This window comes from Caretta caretta, chromosome 28 (assembly GCF_965140235.1).
Source record: "Caretta caretta isolate rCarCar2 chromosome 28, rCarCar1.hap1, whole genome shotgun sequence".
In the NCBI taxonomy this organism is placed as follows: Eukaryota; Metazoa; Chordata; order Testudines; family Cheloniidae; genus Caretta; species Caretta caretta.
In genome coordinates, this window is record NC_134233.1 from 2745614 (window position 1) to 2761008 (window position 15395).

At 66.7% G+C, this 15395-nt stretch overlaps 3 protein-coding genes across 4 annotated transcripts; 2 read left to right on the plus strand and 1 right to left on the minus strand.

The window, feature by feature from the left end:
- Positions 1 to 1333: 1333 nt before the first annotated feature.
- TMEM88 (transmembrane protein 88) lies at positions 1334 to 4048 on the plus strand. The gene is made up of 2 exons (XM_048833954.2): positions 1334 to 1771; positions 3361 to 4048. The coding sequence occupies exons 1-2, from the start codon at positions 1490 to 1492 to the stop codon at positions 3631 to 3633; spliced, it is 555 nt and encodes a 184-aa protein (XP_048689911.1). The 5' UTR covers positions 1334 to 1489; the 3' UTR covers positions 3634 to 4048.
- NAA38 (N-alpha-acetyltransferase 38, NatC auxiliary subunit) lies at positions 3998 to 7770 on the minus strand. Its single transcript, XM_048833966.2, has 3 exons — positions 7668 to 7770; positions 6350 to 6533; positions 3998 to 6016 (listed from the first exon to the last, which is right to left on the minus strand). Exons 1-3 carry the CDS (start codon positions 7728 to 7730, stop codon positions 5904 to 5906), a joined length of 360 nt encoding a protein of 119 aa, XP_048689923.1. The 5' UTR covers positions 7731 to 7770; the 3' UTR covers positions 3998 to 5903.
- An 89-nt stretch (positions 7771 to 7859) lies between these two features.
- CYB5D1 (cytochrome b5 domain containing 1) lies at positions 7860 to 13266 on the plus strand. Of its 2 annotated transcripts, none has more exons than XM_048833947.2 (5): positions 7860 to 8022; positions 9888 to 9964; positions 11099 to 11317; positions 11862 to 12453; positions 13102 to 13266. In XM_048833947.2, the coding sequence occupies exons 1-4, from the start codon at positions 7896 to 7898 to the stop codon at positions 12090 to 12092; spliced, it is 654 nt and encodes a 217-aa protein (XP_048689904.2). In that variant the 5' UTR covers positions 7860 to 7895; the 3' UTR covers positions 12093 to 12453; positions 13102 to 13266. The 2 variants fall into 2 exon arrangements, with proteins under 2 accessions (XP_048689904.2, XP_048689903.2); XM_048833946.2 differs by having other exon boundaries at positions 11862 to 12148.
- The last annotated feature ends 2129 nt before the right edge of the window (positions 13267 to 15395 follow it).

Genomic DNA, 15395 nt, shown 5'->3' on the forward strand with positions numbered 1-15395 from the left:
CACAGAAAGGATCCCAGGGCTCCGTCTCTGGATCATCTCCAGGAGGGGCCGCGGTTACGTGGGGAGGAAATCCCAGGCGGTCAGAGGGCATGATGAAATGGATTTTCTGACCTGAAACTACCCCAACATCGTTAAAGCAATAACTTCCCCCTGCCCACAACTGCCATAAGAACATAAGTTCAGCCACACTGGCAAACAGAGGCCAGGGACACCATCCCTGCCCATCCTGGCTAATAGCCACTGATGGACCCATCCTCCAGGAACGTATCTAGTTCTTTTTTGAACCCTGTTATAGTCTTGGCCTTCACAACATCCCCTGGCGAGGAGTTCCACAGGTTGACTGCGTGTTGTGTGAAGAAATACTTCCTGTTGTTTGTTTTAAACCTGCCGCCTATTGATTTCATCTGGTGACCCCTAGTTCTTGTGTTATGAGACCGAGTAAACAACACTTCCTTATCAACTTTCTCCACACCCGTCATGATTTTATAGACCTCTATCATATTCCCCCCTTAGTCGTCTCTTTTCCAGGCTGAAAAGTCCCCATCTTATTCGTCTCTCCTCGTACGGAAGCCGGTCCAGACCCCTCATCATTTTTGTTGCCCTTTTCTGAACCTTTCCCAGTTCCACCAGATCTTTTTTTGAGCTGGGGCGACCACACCCGCTCGCAGTGTTCGAGACGTGGGCGTCCCACAGATTTATATAGAGGCGACAGGATATTTTCTGTCCTATTCTCTTTCCCTTTCTTCATGATTCCCAGCGGTCGGTTCCTTTTTCCGACGCTGCGGCACGTCGAGTGGATGTTTTCAGAGAACTCTCCACCGTGAGGCCGTGATCCCTCTCTGGGGCGGGAGCGGCTCGGTGCCAGACTGAGCCTTCGGGGGCCAAGCGGTTTTCCTGCGTGGGTCCTTCCCCCTGGGCCCAGTCATCCACCACAAAATAACGTTTTATTTTTAGTTAGTACAGGGGGCGGGCTAGGAGGGGGCTGTGTTGCGGGAGTGAGGGGCACCGGCAGAGCTGGGGGGGGCCAGGGCTGGGGCTGGGGGGCGGGAGTGAGGGGCACCGGCAGAGCTGGGGGGGGCCAGGGCTGGGGGCGGGAGTGAGGGGCACCGGCAGAGCTGGGGGGGGGGCCAGGGCTGGGGCTGGGGGGCGGGAGTGAGGGGCACCGGCAGAGCTGGGGGGGAGGGGTGACAGGCGGTGGATCACTTCAAGCATCCGTGGAATCTGAGCAGGCCAAATTCCTGGCCCCCCCTTTGCACATGGAGGGCGGGGGAGGGGGGATGAGCCGGGCAGCAGAGCCAGGAAACCCCCCCCCCCCCGCGCATCTTGTCCCAGGACTCGCCTCCCTCCCAACGCCTCCCCTGCTGCCCCTGGACGAGGGGGGCAGGACGAGGTAAGGGGCGGGGCCCGGGCGGCCCGCGGGCGCTATAAGGCGCAGCGCGCAGGGGCCGCGCAGGGAGCCCCTCGGGCAGCCGGACCCCCCGCCCCGGCCATGTCCGGCTCCCCGGCGGCGAGCGGGCGGCAGGATCCCGGCGGGGCGGAGCGGGGCAGCCCGGTGCCGCCGCCCCCGTACGGCGCGGGGGACCCGGACCCGGGCCCGGGGCCCCCGCTGGAGCTGCGCGGGGCGCTGGACTGCCTGGCCTGCGCCGTCCTGCTGAGCGCGCACAACCTGCTGGCCGCGGCGCTCTGCGCCCTGCTCTGCGCGCTGCTCTGCGCGGCCGCGCTGCTGCCCGCGGGCACCGCGCTGGGGCTCGGCTTCCTCTGCCACTCCAAGGTGAGCCCCCCCGGACCCCCGCCCCCCTGACCCCCCCTCGGCTCCCCCGAGACACCCCGGGGCTTCCTCTGCCACTCCAAGGTGAGCCCCCCCGCCCCCCTGACCCCCCCCGGCTCCCCCGAGACACCCCGGGGCTTCCTCTGCCACTCCAAGGTGAGCCCCCCCGGACCCCCGCCCCCCTGACCCCCCCTCGGCTCCCCCGAGACACCCCGGGGCTTCCTCTGCCACTCCAAGGTGAGCCCCCCCGCCCCCCGCCCCCCTGACCCCCCCTCGGCTCCCCCGAGACACCCCGGGGCTTCCTCTGCCACTCCAAGGTGAGCCCCCCCGGACCCCCGCCCCCCTGACCCCCCCTCGGCTCCCCCGAGACACCCCGGGGCTTCCCCTGCCACTCCAAGGTGAGCCCCCCCGGACCCCCGCCCCCCTGACCCCCCCCTCGGCTCCCCCGAGACACCCCGGGGCTTCCTCTGCCACTCCAAGGTGAGCCCCTCCGGACCCCCGCCCCTCTGACCCGCCCCAGAGCCCCGCTCCCCTCTGACCCCCCGGATCCCCCCCCGACCCCTCCAGAGACACCCCGGGGCTTCCTCTGCCACTCCAAGGTGAGCCCCTCCGGACCCCCGCCCCTCTGACCCCCCCCCCAGAGCCCCGCTCCCCTCTGACCCCCCCGGATCCCCCCCTCGGCTCCCCCGAGACACCCAGGGGCTTCCTCTGCCACTCCAAGGTGACCCCCCCCCAGAGACCCGCTCCCCTCTGACCCCCCGGATCCCCTCCCGACCCCTCCAGAGACACCCCCGGGGCTTCCTCTGCCACTCCAAGGTGAGCCCCCCCTCGGGGCCCCCCCTCCCCTCTGACCCCCTGGAGCTACGCAGAACAGAGCTGGCAGGGTGGGGCTGGCAGGGGGCTTCAGGTCGGGAGTGAGGGGCACCGGCAGGGCTGGGGGAAGGGCGATATCTCTGCCCTTGGATTCCTGGGGGGGTTGGACCCCCCCCACCCCATGGAGCTGCGGGATGCTCTGGGTGGTCCCAGCCCAGCAGGGGCGTTAAATTCCCAGCAGCCCCAGGAATGGGGCGGGCAGGCGGCGGCGGGTGGGGGGTTGAGACAAGCAACATGAACCCAGGAGTCCTGGCTCCCAGGCCCCCACCCCCCACTGCCAGAGCCAGGGAGAGAACCCAGGCGTCCTGCCCTTCCCCTCCCCCACCCCGCCTGACAGCTGACGAAGTGCAGACCTGGGGGGTCTGGTTGTGGCCGATAACCCCATGGGGCCGGGGCAGCCCGTCCCGGCGCCGCCCCTGCCCCCCCATCACTCCTGACAAATGTGGGGGGGCGTTGTCCCTTCAGGCACATTCAGGCCAGGGGAGCTTAGATGGTGGGGCTGGGTGTGTTTGCACGTGGGCCCCCGTCCTTGCACGCTGTTGCACACCTGAGGGGGGTGCCCCCAGGCTTCGGGCTCGGCTGTGGTGTGCGGCCAGTGCCCGTGAGCGTGCGAGCCGGCGCCGCTCTTTGCACACGCGTGTGTACGTACCCTCCCGAGGGCCAGCGCCGGCCCACACGCCTGTCGCACGCCCGCTGACCCTCTCCCCTCCCCCCCGCAGTTCCTGCACGCCCGCGTGCCCCCGTGCGAGGCCCATCTTCACGACGCCGGGGCCACGGCCCTGCTGGTGCTCGGCTTCACCCTGCTGCTGCCACTCCTGGTGCTGGGCCTGGCGGCCTTCGTCCGGCTGGCGCGGCACCTGCAGCTGGGCTACTGCCTCCTGCCCTACAGCCTGGCCGTCTACCGCAACCTGCCCGCCGGGCACTACCGCCAGGCCGCCTGGTGCTGCCCCCGCGCCCGCCCGCCCGCCCCGCGGGACAAGGTCTGGGTGTGAGGGGGCCCGGGGCGCCCCGCCGGCCCCCCCCAGCGAACGAGGAGCAGCCCGCGTGGGGCCGACACCCCAAAGAGACCAGGGGGGAGGGGAATTGCTGCTGGCTTGGGGTGCGCGACACCTGCTTGTTCTGCCTCTAGCTGCTTCGGGGGGGCAGCGTTTGTGCCTGGGGTTGGGGTGAGCTGTTGGGGCAATCTAGGGAAGGCTGTGGGTTGGGGGGGACCCCCTCTGGATTGAGGGGCTGTAATTTAGGGGCAGGCTGGGTCTGAGCTGGGTGAGGTAGGGAGCTCTGGGCCTTGGGGGGCTGAGGGTGAGGGGCAGGCTAGGGTGGGGCGGGGGGGACCTTCAAAGGAAGCAGACGTGTGTGTGTGGGGGGGTCATTTTATTATCAATAAAAGTCCTTTTCTATCAAGCACAATTGATTCCTTTTTCTTACACCCCCGCTCAACATTTGTGTGTCACTCAGGAATGGGGGAGGCCCCAGGGTAGACCAAAATGCTAAGGGAAGGGCTGGGGGCCTCCCCCACATCTGCTGTGGGATCCCATCCTGCCCCACCAGGGGGGCAGGCAGGCAGGCTGGGGCTGCGGCACACACTGCTGTGGCAGGGCTGGGGCTGCGGAACTCCCTGCTGCAGGATTTCTGCCACCACTTTCCCCCCTATTCCTCAGGGCCCGGCGCTGCCCCGACCCTCTACTGGAGGCAGGTCCCTGTTTTGCCGGGTGCTGCCACGACCCTTCACTGCTGGCCTCGCCCCCACCCCGTGAAGGGCCGTTCTCTGACCCCTGCCTGCCCTTCCGCTCCAGGGCTGGCCTGGCTCCACAGCAAACAGCCGCCGGGGAAACACGCTCAAGTTTTCCATGGCCGGAGGGAGCGGAGGCAGGGCCCAGGCCCTGGGAACCCCCCGGAGGTCCAGCCCTGCCCCCTCACATCGCTCCCCCGCTAGGTGGGCAGGGGTCAGGCATGGGGACGGGGAACCTGCCAGCAGAGGCAACAAGGGCATGGGGTGGGATGGGGCCAGGAGCGAGGGTTACCCCTGTCCTACGCAGGGAAAGGGAGGCAGATGGAGCCCCAGGCAACAGGAAATCAGTGACAGAGCCGGGGACAGAACCCAGGAGTCCTGGCTCCCAGCCCCCATCCCAGACTCAGGGAGAGAACCCAGGAGTCCTGGCTCCCAGCCCCATCTACTCTAACCCACCAGCCTCCCTCCCAGAGCCAGGGAGAGAACCCAGGAATCCTGGCTCCCAGCCCCCCCCTGCTCGGGCATGCTTTCGGGCTGGCGCGGGTTTAAGGCAGGTGCGGGGGGTCCAGTGCCCCCCGCAGGCAGGGCCATGGGGCAGCCAGGGGCCCAGGGTTGGCGGCAGCAGCTGGGAACAGGGGAAGCAGCCTGGGCTAAGATAAGCGGCTCCCCCGGGTCGCAGCCTGCGGCAGGGGAAGGGCAGGACGGGGCGGGGGACAGAGCGGCCCATTGTTCGGAGCTGATGGGAACAGCAGGCGCTGGGCTGGGGGCCAGGCTCGGCCCAAGGCCACGGAGACGGGGAGGCAGCAGCGGGGTCCCCCCCATTCCCAGAGTGCAGGGGGAGCAGCCCTGGCCAGCAAGGGGTTAACAGTGCTAGTGGGGGGAGGGGGAACAGGGAAAACAAATCAGTAGGGTCGGAAGTGAGGGGCACCGGCAGGGCTGGGGGGGGCAGGGGGCTGTGGGTCGGGAGTGAGGGGCACTGGCAGGGCTGTGGGGGCAGGGCTGGGCTAGCAGGGGGCTGTGGGTCAGGAGTGAGGGGTACCGGCAGACCTAGGGGGGCAGGGCTGGGCTGGCAGGGGGCTGTGGGTCAGGAGTGAGGGGCACCGGCAGACCTAGGGGGGCAGGGCTGGGCTGGCAGGGGGCTGTGGGTCAGGAGTGAGGGGCACCAGCAGGGCTGGGGGGGCAGGGCTGGGCTAGCAGGGGCTGTGGGTCGGGAGCGAGGGGATTAGTTTTGGTGTGGGGAGAAGAGCGGGAAGCAGTTGGCACTAACCCTGGCTCGGCTACTGGTGCCCAGACGCCAGGTGAGGGGCAGGGCCCAAGGGCGAGAACAAGGCCCGGTCACCCATGGGGGGGAGCGAAGGAACCGGCTTGTTTCCGGCCAGGGACGCCGAGACCCGTGCGGCACAAACGAGGCCCGGCGGCTGCTCTGGGCTCCCCACAGGCTTTACTGGGCAGAGCGCCCCCCGGCCGCCAGCCCCGGTGCCGGGCAGTGCCCCGCGGGCAGGTCCTCGGGCAGGTCTCTCCGCCGGGCGCCTCTCACAGGTACTGGGGGCTGCCCAGGTTCTCCAGCTCCACCTCGATGGAGACGACGTGGTGCCCGGGCACCATGGCCAGGCCCAGCACGCGGGGCTCGCTGGCCGCAAAGGAGTCTGGGGACGAGAGGGGGGGGTCAGAGAGTCGCTCCCTGCGCCCCGCTCTAACCACCAGCCCCCCCTCCCCTCCCAGCGCCGGGGAGGGAACCCAGGAGTCCTGTCTCCCAGAACCCCCTGCTCTGACCCCCCAGCGCCGGGGAAGGAACCCAGGAGTCCTGGCTGCCAGCCCCCCCCCCCCTGCTCTAACCACCAGCCCCCACTCCCCTCCCAGCGCCGGGGAGGGAACCCAGGAGTCCTGTCTCCCAGAACCCCCTGCTCTGACCCCCCAGCGCCCGGGGAGGTCCTGGCCCCCAGCAGCCCCCAGGCGGGGAACCCCGGCGTCCGGCGCACCGCTGGCTTTGAGGAACTCCTGCGCCGAGCCCAGGATGACGTTGCAGTCGCGGTCGGTGCAGAGGAAGCAGCCGACGAGCGTCCGCCCGTCCGTCATGCGGATCCGCAGGCTGCGGTTCAGCAGCGCCTCCAGCTGGCGGCGGGCGCGGGCGCGGGGCGAGTCGGGCGCCTCCGCCTCCGAGTCCTGCGGGGAGAGCGGGGCTCAGGCCGGGGGAGAGCGGGGAGCCCGAACCGCCCCGGGGACCCGCCCCCCCGGCCCCCTGCTCCCCACAGCCGCGCCCCCGCCGCTGCCCCCCGGCCCCCGCCCCCCCTGCTCCCCACAGCCGCCCCCCCCGCCGCTGCCCCCGGCCCCCATAGCCGCCCCCCCCGCCGCTGCCCCCCGGCCCCCGCCCCCCCCGCTCCCCACAGCCGCCCCCCCCGCCGCTGCCCCCCCGGCCCCCGCCCCCCCTGCTCCCCACAGCCGCCCCCCCCCGCCGCTGCCCCCCGGCCCCCGCCCCCCCTGCTCCCCACAGCCGCGCCCCCCGCCGCTGCCCCCCCGGCCCCCTGCTCCCCACAGTCGCCCCCCCGCCGCTGCCCTCCCGGCCCCCGCCCCCCGTGCTCCCCACAGCCGCGCCCCCCCGCCGCTGCCCCCCCGGCCCCCGCCCCCCCTGCTCCCCACAGCCGCCCCCCCCGCCGCTGCCCCCCGGCCCCCGCCCCCCCTGCTCCCCACAGCCGCGCCCCCCGCCGCTGCCCCCCCGGCCCCCTGCTCCCCACAGCCACCCCCCCCGCCGCTGCCCCCCCGGCCCCCGCCCCCCCTGCTCCCCACAGCCGCCCCCCCCGCCGCTGCCCCCCGGCCCCCGCCCCCCCTGCTCCCCACAGCCGCCCCCCCCGCCGCTGCCCCCCGGCCCCCGCCCCCCACAGCCGACCCCCCGCCCCACCCCGCTGCTGCCCCTCCCCCGGCCCCACCCCGCTACTGCTGCCCCACAACCGCCCCCCCCGCCGCCCCCCCGGCTCCACCCCGCTGCTGCCCCCCACAGCCGCCCCCCCCCGCTGCTGTCCCCCCGGCCGCTGCCCCTGCGCCCCCTCCCCACAGCCGCCCCCCGTCCCCCCTGCTCCCCGCCGCTGCCCCCCCGGCTCCCGCTGCCCCTGCTCCCCACAGCCGCCCCCCCACCCGCCGCTGCCCCTGCCCCCGCGCCCCCTCCCCACCGCCCCACCCCGCTGCTGCCCCCCCCGGCCGCTGCCCCCCAGGGCCCTCGCCGACACCCCCCCCGCCGCCCCTTCCCCCAACCTCTCCCTCCGCTGCCCCCCCGGCCAGGGACCTGCCCCCGCCCCCTCTCACCGCGGGGCTCCCCCCGCGGCCGCAGCACCCGTTCTCCTCGCGCTGCCCGGCCGGCGCCGCCATCCCGCCCCCCGGCGGCTCCTCCTCCTCTCGCGAGCGCGGCGCGGGACCGGCGGCCCGTGCGCGGGGGGGGCGGAGTCTCCCGGCGGGCCGAGCGCGCGCGGTGGCTGCTGGGAGGGGGAGGGGGAGGGGGCGGCCGGCGGTTGCCATGGCAGCGCGGGCGGCGCGATGGAGACGTTCCCGTCCCGCTACTTCACCCCGCGCGAGGTGGCGGCGCACGCGCGGCCCGGGGACCTCTGGGTGTCGTTCCTGGGCCGCGTCTCCGACCTCAGCCCGCTGGTCCGGCAGCACGAGGGTCTGCGCCCACAATGCCCCGCGCCGCCCCCCCGCCAACACCCCCCACAGTGCCCCGCGGCGCCGCCCCCCCCGCCGCGCCCCCGGGACCCCCCCCACCCGCAGAGCCCCGCGCCGCCCCCCCCGCCAACACCCCCCACAATGCCCCGCGCCGCCCCCCCGCCAACACCCCCCACAGTGCCCCGCGGCGCCGCCCCCCCCGCCGCGCCCCCGGGACCCCCCCCACCCGCAGAGCCCCGCGCCGCCCCCCCACCAACCCCCTCCACAATGCCCCGCGCCGCCCCCCCGCCAACTCCCTCCACAATGCCCCGCGGCGCCCCCCGGCACCCCCCTCGCGTCCCCCCCGCAGAGCCCCGCGCCGCCCCCCCACCAACCCCCTCCACAATGCCCCGCGCCGCCCCCCACCAACCCTCCCCACAATGCCCCGCGCCGCCCCCCCGCCAACACCCCCCGCGGCGCCGCCCCCCCACCAACCCCCTCCACAATGCCCCGTGCCGCCCCCCCACCAACCCTCCCCACAATGCCCCGCGGCGCCGCCCCCCCCGCCGCGCCCCCGGGACCCCCCCCACCCGCAGAGCCCCGCGCCGCCCCCCCACCAACCCCCTCCACAATGTCCCGCGCCGCCCCCCCGCCAACACCCCCCACAATGTCCCGCGCCGCCCCCCCGCCAACACCCCCCACAATGCCCCGCGGCGCCGCCCCCCCGCCGCGCCCCCCGGCACCCCCCTCGCGTCCCCCCCGCAGAGCCCCGCGGCGCCCCCCCACCAACCCCCTCCACAATGCCCCGTGCCGCCCCCCCCGCCAACACCCCCCACAAAGCCCCGCGCCGCCCCCCCCGCCAACACCCCCCACAATGCCCCGCGGCGCCCCCCCGCCAACACCCCCCACAGTGCCCCGCGGCGCCCCCCCGCCAACACCCCCCACAGTGCCCCGCGCCGCCCCCCTGCCAACACCCCCCACAATGCCCCGCGGCGCCGCCCCCCCCGCCGCGCCCCCGGGACCCCCCCCACCCGCAGAGCCCCGCGCCGCCCCCCCACCAACCCCCTCCACAATGTCCCGCGCTGCCCCCCCGCCAACACCCCCCACAATGCCCCGCGGCGCCGCGCCCCCGGGACCCCCCCCACCCGCAGAGCCCCTCGCCGCCCCCCCCACCAACCCCCTCCACAATGCCCCGCGCCGCCCCCCCACCAACACCCCCCACAATGCCCCGCGCCGCCCCCCCGCCAAGCCTCCCCACAATGCCCCATGCCGCCCCCCCAGGCCTCCCCCCACAATGTACCGTGGCATCCCTGAGCACCCCCCCCCCACAATGCACTGCGGTGCCACAACCCCCCAGCACCCCCACAATACACTGCGGCTCCCTCCTGGACTCCCCCCAGAGTCCATCGCTGCACCCCCATACGCCCCCTCACATCGCACTGTGGTCAAGACCCCCCCAGTTGACTGGGGCACCCTCCATAGGCCCTCCCCCACACACAATGCTCACTCCACCCTTCATAGAGTCCCCCAAGCCCCCACGTGCACCCTGGCACTCTTCCCCACAGGGCACCCCCCCATCGGGACTCCCACACACCATCCTAGCCCCAGAGCCTGACCTGAACCTACTGGTCCTATAGCACAAAGGTAACCGGCATCCTTCCATTCACTGGGGGACCCCACACCCACTGCACCCCCTGCACACACCCACTGGTGGGCCAGCCCTCCCCCCCCCAAAGCCCTGTGGCACTCCTCCCTAGTCCCCTCCACTGAACCCCACACCCACCCACGTGAACCTGGCCCTACCGGCCTGGGGGCACACGGATGCATGTCCCCCACCCCGCCACATCACCGCACATGTCGTCTGACTCCCGGCTCTGTCTCCCGCAGGGGACGTCTTGCTGAGGCCCATCTTGGAAGCGGCGGGAAAGGACATTAGTCACTGGTTCAACCCCAAGACCAGAGACGTGAGCACTGGCAGAGCGGGGGGTCGTTACAGGGGGCCGGTGCTTGCCCAGATCCCCAAACGCCACCCCTGCAGTTTGACATGGGCACAGGGTTCTCCTTCCCTTCCTGTCCGAAACCGTTGTGAAGTGGTTAAACAGCTGCTGGGCCCTGCCCCAGAGGTGGCTGCATCTCAGTGCCAGGCGAGGGATCCCTGGATAACCAGCCGCCCTGCCCACCCTAGAGGTGGCTGCATAGTGGGAATAGAACGTTTTCCTTCCTTCCTTGTCTCCAGGGGTCTTTAGAGGAATTCCCCAGCTGGGCGCAGAACTCCCCCCCCACCCCCCCGGATGGAAACCTTCCCTCCCAGCCACATCACCCTCTCCAGCTCTGCCCTTTCCTGTCTCACAGGGTGGGACTGGCTTGTTCGCTAAGCAGCTGACTACAAGCTCGCTGACTTGCCGACGGGGTCCTGATCCACAGCCATTGGGGCTTCAGGGTCTGATGCCTCTGTCCCCTTCCCCCATGAACCCCACACTCAGGTTCCTGTTTGTGGTTCTTCTTGAGGGAGTGGGAGGCTGGGATCCATCCTCCGCTGTCAGTGGGGTCTGGGACCAGCTGATCTGGTGGAATCCTGGGGCTGCCCCCTTCGCCCAAGCTGTGAGCCGATATTCAGGGTTGTTCCCATTGGATGCTGCGAGTCAGGGATTTCGGTAGTGCAAGCAAAGACCGTACTGCAATCCTGTTTTCTGGGATCAAACACCAGGCAGTTTCCTTGCTCAGAAATCCCCAAGCCTGCCTCTCCAGCCAGTCCTGTGCCCCAAAGAGCTCTGCCTCCTTGCTGACTCCCTCTGCACGGCTTCCCTAGCTTTCTTCCTCGCCCCTGCACAGACACAACTGCAACCAATCCATATCCCAGTTGCAGGGAAACCTTTTGGCTCTCTGGCCTTGGGCGGTGGCTTCTTAGTCAGCTCTTATGATGCAAAGGGGGTATTTAATTGCTCCTTCCATTTACGGTGCTTAGCAAGCCCATCAGCTTTAAGCAAGTCTGTGATTCTTGTCTGCCTGTAACACATTTATTGACCTAGGAGGCAGTGGCCGGGGGAGTGCAGTCGGATTCCCCCTTAACCCTGCTAATGGAATTGCCTGCCTTTCAGATCCAGACCCACGTGGACCCGCTGACGGGCTGCGTCAAGTACTACACCCCCCAGGGCCGCTTCATCCACATCCCACCCCAGCTGCCCCGCTCCGACTGGGCAAACGACTTCGGGCTGCCATGGTGGAAGGACAGCAAGTATGAAGTGGGGATCCTGGCTTCCAAGACCCGGCACATCCGCATCGTCAACACCCTGACCTCGCAGGAGCACATGCTGGAGGTGAGCTGGGCCTCACACGGGGCAGGGAGCTTGAGTGGCAACGCCGGGCAAACTGCCATCCCCACGCACTATTCAGGGGGGCCTTGAGTTACCAGGACATGCGGACAGGCGCTAAGTGGGGTCTCCAATCAATCTAGAGCCCACTCCTGTCCTGAAATACACATGATGCGGTAGCATGCTGGTCCTTTAAGGCTGGTCATGACCCCATTTCCCCCGGATGCAGGGGGATTCTGGGAGTTGTAGTCCCTGGGGTGGAGGGCTTGGTAGCAAGGCATGCTGGGAAGGAGGGATATAAGAAGCAGGGCAGGGTGGGACATGGAGCGGGGTGGAGGGGAGTTGGTGGTCTGAGCTAGCAGCTGCTTTACACAAGGCTGGTGCTGCTGGGTTAGGGAGGCAGTGAACTCCCCTGTGAGCAGCAGGGGGCGCCGGGGGGAGATGGTGCTTTTGTTTCCCTGGGAGCTGAGGTTTGAGGTTTGGGGGAAGAAATATTTGCTCGAGGGCTGGTCAGTCCAGCAGGCCCCAAGTCTCTCACGCCGTCCCCCAGGTGTGCGCGGAGGAGTCCATGTGGGAGATCCTGCGGCGCTACCTGCCCCACAACGCCCACGCCGCCAGCTATACCTGGAAGTACGAGGGCGTCAACCTGGACATGGACAAGACGCTGGAGCAGAACAAGATCCCGGACGAGGACGTGGAGTTCTACCAGCTCAACCTGGACTCCGACCTGTACACGCCGGGCATCTTGCTGTACTTCAACGACGACCTCACCGAGTTCTAGGAAGCGGGGACGGGGCCACCCATTGGGCCCTTTCCTTGGGGAGATTTCTGCCCCAGGTGGGAAACGGCTCTCAATTCTCCTCCTGAATTCTCCACCTCCAGCAGCGCTGGGTGCGTCGCTCTGTCTGCAGGCCTCGAACCCGGGACCTTGCAGCTCTCGAAGCTGAGCTAAAGAAAACCCGGTTCCCGGAGCTCAAAGCGCCGCGGAGTGTTAGTGTTCCCTGCTTCATCCCGTCCTGCCCCCTTTGTCTCACCCCCAGCATTGCCAACTCTCACTCAAATCACAAGCCAAACCGGATTGGACCATAAGCCCATCAAGCCGGTATCCTGTCTGTGGCAGGGACCAATTGCTTCAGAATAAGGTGTGTGACACCCCCTAGTGGACATTTGTGGCATAGCCTGCCCAGGGGAGATGTTCCCCTGAGCTTAGGGTTTGCAAGTCCGTCCCGAGCGCCTTTGGTAATTCAGGATGTGCTCATTTATCCATATTGACCCTTTTGCTGAATCTTCTCTAAGCTCGGTATCTTGTGGCAGAGAGTCCCCCAGGACAGGGGGAAGGGATAGCTCAGTGGTTTGAGCATTGGCCTGCTAAACCCAGGGTTGTGAGTTCAATCCTCAAGGGGGCCATTTAGGGATCTGGAGCAAAAATTGGGGATTGGTCCTGCTAAGAGCAGGCGGTTGGACTAGATGACCTCCTGAGGTCCCTTCCAACCCTGAAAATTTTTTGGGGGGAGGGATAGCTCAGTGGTTTGAGCATTGGCCTGCTAAACCCAGGGTTGTGAGTTCAATCCTTGAGGGGGCCATTTGGGATCTGGGGCAAAAATTGGGGATTGGTCCTGCTTTGAGCAGGGGGTTGGACTAGATGACCTCCTGAGGTCCCTTCCAACCCTATAGTCTATGATTCTATGACAGCTTCGTTCTCTACCCAGGTATTCCCTTCGATTGCTCTTGACGACCTCTCAGTTGTCCATGAGTGAGGCGTCATGGTCTCCGTGTTCTTTCTGTCCTAGGCGCAGGGAAGGATTGGCCCCGGTTCGGGAGCTGAAACGGTCGCTCCCGTTCCACGTCGGATGCAGGGTTCCTGTTTCTGGCCTGTCTCTGTGGTGCTGGTACCGTGGGGCTGTTTTGTACCAACTTGTCATGTTCATAATGGAAATAAAATCTTTGTTACGACACTAATGTTATGATCGTCTCTTGTGGGATGGGGGGTAGGAATTGTCACCATACATCAGGACCCATCAATAACCCACCCCTTCCCTGCCACCTTAAATCAGACCTGTGGGCCCATCTAGCCTGTTATCCCAGCCCCTCTCTGCTGCCCTGGATGAGATGCATGGGCCTATCTAGACCGGTATCTCCCCCATGGATTTGTTTACTGGCCTGACCTATGAATCCTGGATGCGTGCTGTGATCCCAGGGCCCTGCGCACTTCCACAGGCCTCACCCGCTGTGCCATGTAATGAGCTGCTCTGGCCACTAGAGGGCAGCAGCTGTGCATCCATCTCCCAGCCCTCAGCTGCCTTGCCAGAGATCCCTGACCCCCAGCTCCCCTCCCTCTCCCCCAGCTATCACAGTCGACAGCTGGGACTGGATCTGACACCTGGGGGGTGCGGACTTCATAGCTTCTGACGGCCGAGCTCCGTGCACACCCTCCTGGCATCCTTTGTCCGCCCCACTAACTCCCTGTGCACCCCCCCTCCCTTCCTCCTCTGTTGCAAGGACCCCCTGCCATTCCCCCAGTCCTTCCTCTGTGCCAGAGACTCTGTCTACCACCCCCTGCCAGGGGCTCAGTGTGCCCCATTTCCTCTCCCCCCCGCCCAACACACACACCAGGGTCCCCTTGCTCCCCTCAGCTATGGGGTGGGATCCTGCAATCCAGCTGCTCTCAGAGCTGCTCTCCAGGTTACACCCTGCCGGTCTCCAGCCATGTTCCTTCGCCCCCGGGGCGGTAACAGTACACAGTGCCCCAGAAGCTGGTTCTCTAGAGCAAAGCATGGTTTATTTTGCCCCAAGGTACACACCGCTCAGAGAAGTGGATTTAAAATAACTGAGACCTACACACTCCGCATTCCCCTCCATTCTTCTTTGAGTGAGTGGGTGCTCCACTCCCGGTTACTTTAAGTGCGCACGTGTCCCCATACGCCTTGGATTTTTGGTGTCAGTGTTTGTTTGACCTACACATGCGCCCCATACCTCCTTGCGCCCTGTACTGAGGACATATAGGGCTGTGTGGGCGAACGCCCTTCAGTTCCACCTTTGTCCTGAGATGGAGTGTCGAGCGTGCCCGGTTAGTATAGTTTGCTAGTTTGGTTTAGTTGTTAGTTGGGGCGGTTGTTATCCTTTGGTTCCTTTTTTTCTCCAGTTGAGAGGTTTCTCTGGTCTTTTCTGTTCTGCGCTATGCCAGGCTATAAGCAGTGTCCTTCCTCCTGGAAAGTACAGTAGTACAGAGAGCGTCACGTTCTAAGTCTCTGGGTATTGACAAGAAAAGTAAAAGTGCTAGAGGTCCTTCTAAGAAGTCTTGGTCACCGAGTGAGAAAAATGTTCCAGAGACCGCAGGTCCGAGATGGAGTTCCAAGTGGGTTCAGCACCATGAGGATATCTAAGGCTTCCTCTAAGAGCCTTAGTATTACAAAACAGGATTGGGTACCAAAGACATCTTCAGCTTCGGGTGGTAGTATCCATACTAGTAGAAGGTCTACATCAAAAAAGTCTGTGCCTTTGTACGCTTCTGCATACCTGTACCTATACCATCATCCTATACGTACCACCAGAGTCTGACTCTGAACTCATAGCAAGTGTTTGGGGCCCATAGCACTGATGCTCTCAAGATTGGTACCTGCCTTGGTATGGAAGCTGGCCTCCTCATGTAACTACCTCCTAAGTACCATTGGTACTGCAGGAGTTTAGATACTCAAAGGACTTTCTTGGGTCAAATAAGCCAGAGTCCTCATTATTTACCGCCACCAGACAGCTGTTCGTATCAAGATCTTCTGGGTCACTGACTCCACATTTTTTCATCAAAACCTCCTTATACAGGACTTTGACCCTCTAGGGTGAACAATTATCACCTCTCCTGAAATATGTTGACAATGACTCTTTCAGCCACCAGATTTTATGTCGGGGTTCTCCTGTTTATTCTGCAAGAGGCAATGCTTCTACCAATTCTGGCATGACCAATGGTGGATGCCTCTTCTTATGCCCTATGGGGACCCCCAGTGGCCTTATTGAGACCCCTGGGCCCTATATCATCAACAGCCATAAGTGCCCTGAGTCACTCTTGTAAGGAGCAGAGACAGAGCCTTCT